Consider the following 6236-nt stretch of genomic DNA (forward strand, 5'->3'; position numbering starts at 1 on the left):
GTATTATTAAATAATTAGTCTTTTGTTCTTAATTGTACTTTCTTTTGTAGTGAGATAGAGATAGATAGATAACAAGTAGTTCTCAAGTGGAGTCATTTTAGCTCACAGGGGACGTTTGGCAATGTCTGGAGACATTTTTGGTTATAACTGGGGGTGCTACTGGCATCTAGTGGGTAGAAGCCAGGTATGCTACTAAACTCACAGAATGCCACCCCCCCATAACAAAGAAGTATCTATTCCAAAATGCCGATAGTGCCGCTGTGGAAAAACCCAGATAACTGATGATAGATAGATAGATAGACAGATAGATATGAACAGCAGTTACAATAGGAAAAAGTTTATAAAGAGATGTATCCATGCCATAGGGTGAGTTTAATAGCCACACGAAGCGCAAAAAAATGGATTTAAAACTGAAAAGAGATTCAGAATTTTGATTCCAATCAAAATGTCCCACCAATCAGTTGGAATTTCATAATTGTTTTAAGGATAGAGATTAGTGGCCTAGTAGTAATTAATGGAACATCTGTGCCTTGTGTGGATAAACAGAAAACTACCATGTTTCTTATGTGAGCAGCAGAGCCAAAGGAAGTAATGAACAAAATGTTCAGTAAATGCAGGTAGGACATGTGTTCTGCAGCAAATGAAAAACCTTGTAAAAATTATCTTGAATTTAATTTGCTAAACAATAATCTGTCAGAAATGGCTTTCTTTCACGTAAAATGAGGCAATGAATGTTAACGCTTGTGTCACATTTTTAAGATGAAAATTGATATTAGTTACTTTAACGCAGACAGAGCTATGCTCATTATTCTCCACACAGAACCCCTGGCAATAATTTACCTAGGAGCGCAGCAGTTCATGCAGATCAAAGCTGCATTATTTAAGTGTGTCCAGGGGGGAGATTTTTAGCTCTGTGCCTATACATTTAAGAAAAAAATATGGTGGTTTGCGTCTTGAGAAACAAGATATGTTTAACTAATTAGGTGCTTCATGCAAGCCCTACAATATTTAACTCCTGAATTCCTCTTATTATCTGGGATGAACCCTCTCCCTATCGCAAATACAGAACAACTGTGGGAATGTAAATCTCTTCAAATGAACAGCAGCATATTTTCTTTTAAATTAAACCCGAATGTGAACTAGATTTAGGAAAGGAAATGGCAGAGAGACAGAGACAGACAGACAGAGACAGAGAGAGAGAGAAAGAGGGGGGCTGTAGTTACTATAGAGTATGCTTGGCTGCTTCAGCTCACAGACAACTGATGAAGTCCAACTCTGAAATTTCAGGCAATTTGTATACCAAGCTCCTCCTTTTCTGTAGTCTTCTCTTCCATTGGTAAAATTCTTTTGCAGGGTCATGTAGGGATCCCACCCCTTCTCTGTGTTTTCACTCTGAAGCTTTACACAACTTTACACCTGAATGAACGCCAAACCTCAGTGGATATATAAAGGGAACCTTGAGGAGGAATTTCACAGTTACAGTGCAGAAGCAGAGGGAAAGGAATTAACCAGCTCTCCAGCCAAGCAAATCCTCTACTCACCATGCTTCCTCCTGCCATTCATTTCTATCTCATTCCCCTTGCATGCATCCTAATGAAAAGCTGTTTGGCTTTTAAAAATGATGCCACAGAAATCCTTTATTCACATGTGGTTAAACCTGTTCCAGCACAGCCCAGCAACAACAGCACGATGAATCAAGCCAGAAATGGAGGCAGGCATTTCAGTGACACTGGACTGGATCGGAACAGTAAGTGTGTTTTACTTCCATGGATTTGGTTTTTTCTTATTTGGTAGCATTAGCTCACATTCCTGTAGAACTGTTTCATTGCTAACTAACCTGAACCATATACGTTTTGCTAAACAATCTGGGAAAATCTGCTGCACGTGTATATTGGCATTCTTCCCTACAAAGTTAACATTACCAAAACAGTGATTTGATAATGTAGGCGCAGACTTAAGTTTCTAAACATTCCAAAAGAAAATGTTTCCAGGAATTAGACTGTTGCTTCTTTAAAATCATGCAAGATGAGAATTTTTACAAAGTGTTGTTCTAGTTAAATTCAGATTGTTTTCTGTTTATTTCAGGACATGTGCAATTCTAGTAAAGTGTATAAAGGTAATTAACCAAAGCATGTATGGGAAATCACAAGGGAAAAAAAAGAAGCTTTTTTGGGGAAAAAAAAAATGGCTCACACTGATTTCTAAAACATGTCTAGTGAAAAAGTTGAAGTTTGGATGATGATATTTGAGAAAGAGGGTTAAAACTAAAAACATTGGAGAATCATATTCTCCAAAATAATTCCTCATTAACCAGATCAAAATTTAGGTAACTGTATATTTCTGGGAGAGACTGGGGAAACTTTCATGACTTTAGAGATATAAAATAATGACAGTACAATAATACTTTGTATAGAAAATATTTTTCTTCTTTTCTGTTTGCTTAATTGACAGACTCATTGACCATTAGTTAGAGGGATTCAAATTTCTTCTTTTACTTCACTCCTTTCCTTTAGAAGAGTTCATATGCTAGTAATAGGGTTTTAAAAGAGACACAGAGAAACAGTACACAAGAAATCTTACACAAATCTTTAGCTCGTCCTCAAGCACTCGTCGTTCAAGTGCTAAAAGGAGTTTCAACCTCTGAAAAGTCAAAGCAAATGTGACTGTTAGTGTCTTTCTAAGAAAACCAAGGTGTTTTAATTTTCATGAGGATGGTTGCTTTTAGGTACACAGGAACTACTTTATTATTATTAGATTACCGAGCAATGTGGTGGGTATTCATTGTCAATGAACTGTCACTGTAAAAATGCCAAATCTCTATATGAACAGGAACAAAAAGCTAGACAGGTCAAAATCATCTCCAGCTGTTTCCAGGTGCATTCCTAAGGCAGCTGCAGGAAGGTGAACTGGAATCAGAATCAGACAGGCAGAGCACCCAGACCAGCCAGCTAGTTTACACTTTAATTTCAGTCTCATGCTCTGTACCCGCATGGATGTATGTGCATATACCTTAAATTTTTTCACAATTATCACATCCCTTTAGCCTATATCTCTCACCTTACTAGTACTGCGGTACAGAGCTGACGTAAAACTCCGAATTTAGTATCTACTTCATACTAGCTTTCAATATTCTATGCAAGACCACTTCAATGTCCCTTATAATTTATATTTTTTAAATTTCAGCAGTCTGTACTTTGAAATATATATATATTTCTGGTTAACAAGGCTCGATTTTTTTCCCCCAAGCTTGTTACAGGCAATTCTCCTCAAGTTTAGATAACAAAGCAATGGAAAGGAAAACTCAAATATTTCAAGATTAATTTTTGCTTTAATTATGTAAGGCATGTAATGAGAAACAGTCAATTAGAGAACATGCTTATCAAATTCAAATGACTAAACAAAAAGTTTGCCATGACCAATATTCAGGAAACGAACACCGTAGTTCCTTTTGCAGTTGTAAATCAGACATGTTAGGCATTTTTCTGCCATAAAATTCATGGAAATGTAGCCAAGTTGTTATGGCAACCATACGTTCCTGATTTAGGGGGTTTTATATTCTTTAAATATTGAGTTGTAGTGACATTTTGCATTTAAACATTTTAATATTTGTGTTTTTAAAAGTCAGCTTGGGGATTTATGCTTAAAATGCAGTTATTAAGTTTGATATGCAAAATGTCAAACGTACACATATGTATATATGATTCTCTGCAGCTGAATTTTATAAGTGAAACAAAATATTATGGATTGCATTGTACACAATATTTAAATATTTTCTGCATTTTCTCAATAGATTTTTTTTAAAAAACCTAATTAAAAGCACTTGCAGACATTAACTAATATGACCCATGAGTAAAAGAACATTAAAGTATACTCCTTCTTACCTCATTAAAGAATGAATATTTACACAGAAATGTAAGACCTGCTTAATACTTATTGGGGAGTAAGACTAAGAAAATGGGATTTTCATATACTCCAGTAAGCTATTAGCTAATGTTATACATGAAAAAAAAATCAGGCCCAGTTTATTTTATTCCATAAATTGTAGCCATATAAGCTGATAATTTTCATGAAAGCTTTCTCTACAACCATCCAGGCAGTGTTTTGCATTGTGAAAATAAAATAGGTGTTCGCTTCCTATTTGGCCATTTGCTATCATTTGGACATTATTTTTGTCATTGCAGATTACTTTTTTAAAAAAACTGTCCGTTTGTTTTTTGCCTCTGATGCACATTTTTTTCCTGTTTCCTGCAGCTCGAGTTCAAGTAGGTTGCCGGGAACTGCGTTCCACCAAATACATCTCTGACGGCCAGTGCACTAGCATCAGCCCCCTGAAGGAGCTGGTGTGCGCTGGCGAATGCTTGCCCCTGCCTGTGCTCCCCAATTGGATCGGAGGAGGCTATGGAACAAAGTACTGGAGCAGAAGGAGCTCCCAGGAGTGGAGGTGTGTCAATGACAAAACGCGTACTCAGAGAATCCAGCTGCAGTGCCAAGATGGCAGCACGCGCACCTACAAAATCACGGTGGTCACCGCCTGCAAGTGCAAGAGGTACACGCGGCAGCACAATGAGTCCAGTCATAACTTCGAGAGCATGTCTCCTGCCAAGCCAGCCCAGCATCACAGAGAGCGGAAAAGAGCCAGCAAATCCAGCAAGCACAGCATGAGTTAGAATTCAGGCTCTCCAAACTGGACTGACTGGTAACCATCTGCTTTACAGATTTGATTGCTCAGAAGACTCAAGCCTGCCACTGCTCTTTTCTTGCTTGAAAATATATGCTTTCTGCTTTGATCAAACCCAGCAAGCTGTCCTAAGTATCAGGAGCTTCTTTGGAAATAGCTTTTTCTTTTCAAGTTTTTCAAGACGTACGCACATCCATGAGTGAGATTTGCATTTAAATTCCACACATCCTGTAGTATTAATTCCACACATCCTGTAGTATTAGTTCTTGAAAGACTGGTGATACTATACACATCACTGAATCATTACATTTTAAAAAGGAAAAGGGCTTCTCAGTTACCCTTCATTTCCCAATCCATCTCCCCCACCCCCCAACAAAACCTCTTCAGAATTGAAAAGTTAAAAAAAAAAAAAATTGTTGCCACGAATCTTCAGGTTAACACTTCAGGAAGGTGCTTTTTTGGTAATCTTCATGGGAACAGTTTAGCAGCCAAGAGTGATCGCCCTTTGAAAGAGTGAAAGACTTCGTGACATTTCACTTCAAAAATAAGCCCTGTAGCTTTTTACAGTCTCATAGTATGAAATTATACCCTGCATGCTGACCCTCGCTTGGAATGGAATGCCAGAAATGCATGGCAGCAGCTAATAAGTAAAGCTGATTAACTATTTATTTGTCAATGTTATTATTTAATGAGCTTTCACAAGTGATTTTTTTCAAAATGTTAATTTTTTATGTTCTGAAGCTTTTTCATGTATCTAAATATTTTCTTGTGTAATTTGTGGTTGATCTAGAAATAGGACAATACATACTGTAGATATGTAAAATAAATATTTTAGTCTCCTTATTACTTATATGTTTCATCATGAACTTTATCAATAGTATGGATCTTTTTAAATCAATAAGATGCTTTGTAAAGATGAAATATGTAATACTTTCTTGTTTAATCTGTGCAATCGGAAGGTGATTTAACCTTCAATTCCATCAGTTTCTTTTAACAAAAATAAACACTGCTAAAAGTTATTGTCCTTGTCTCTAACATGTATAAAAAAGTACGTGTTTACAAAAACTACAGAATAAACGTATCAGAGTAATTGCTTTTTTTTTTTTAACTTATTTTATTTATTTATTTTTGCTGCGTTGGGTCTTCGTTGCTGTGCGCGGACCTTCTCTAATTGCGATAAGCAGGGGCTACTCTTCATTGCGGTGTGCAGGCTTCTCATTGCGGTGGCTTCTCTTGTTGCAGGGCACGGGAATCTAGGTGCCCGGGCTTCAGGAGATGTGGCTCGAGGGCTCTAGAGCACAGGCTCAGTAGTTGTAGCACACGGGCTTAGGTGCTCCGCAGCATGTGGGATCTTCCCGGACCGGGGCTTGAACCCGTGTCCCCTGAATAAGAAGGCGGATTCTTAACCACTGTGCCACCAGGGAAGTCCCTGTTTTTTTTGTTTTTAATTTATTTATTTATTTATTTATTTTGGGGTCTTTGCTTCTGTACGAGGGCTTTCTCTAGTTGCGGCGAGCGGGGGCCACTCTTCAACGCGGTGCGCGGGCCCCTCACTATC

General features: G+C 37.6%; 1 protein-coding gene across 1 annotated transcript; it reads left to right on the top strand.

Annotated features, from left to right (window-relative positions):
• Nucleotides 1-1432: 1432 nt before the first annotated feature.
• Nucleotides 1433-5756, top strand: SOSTDC1 (sclerostin domain containing 1). Its single transcript, XM_060019880.1, has 2 exons — nt 1433-1747; nt 4252-5756. Exons 1-2 carry the CDS (start codon nt 1543-1545, stop codon nt 4665-4667), a joined length of 621 nt encoding a protein of 206 aa, XP_059875863.1. The 5' UTR covers nt 1433-1542; the 3' UTR covers nt 4668-5756.
• The last annotated feature ends 480 nt before the right edge of the window (nt 5757-6236 follow it).

This window comes from Delphinus delphis, chromosome 9 (genome assembly GCF_949987515.2).
Source record: "Delphinus delphis chromosome 9, mDelDel1.2, whole genome shotgun sequence".
In the NCBI taxonomy this organism is placed as follows: domain Eukaryota; kingdom Metazoa; phylum Chordata; class Mammalia; order Artiodactyla; family Delphinidae; genus Delphinus; species Delphinus delphis.

What these genes read in the sequence shown, in the direction of transcription:
- SOSTDC1 (XM_060019880.1), top strand. Translation starts at nt 1,543, where the DNA reads ATGCTTCCTCCTGCCATTCATTTCTATCTCATTCCCCTTGCATGCATC. An exon ending in CACTGGACTGGATCGGAACA is followed by an intron (nt 1,748 to 4,251) that starts GTAAGTGTGTTT and finishes TGTTTCCTGCAG; the next exon opens with CTCGAGTTCAAGTAGGTTGC.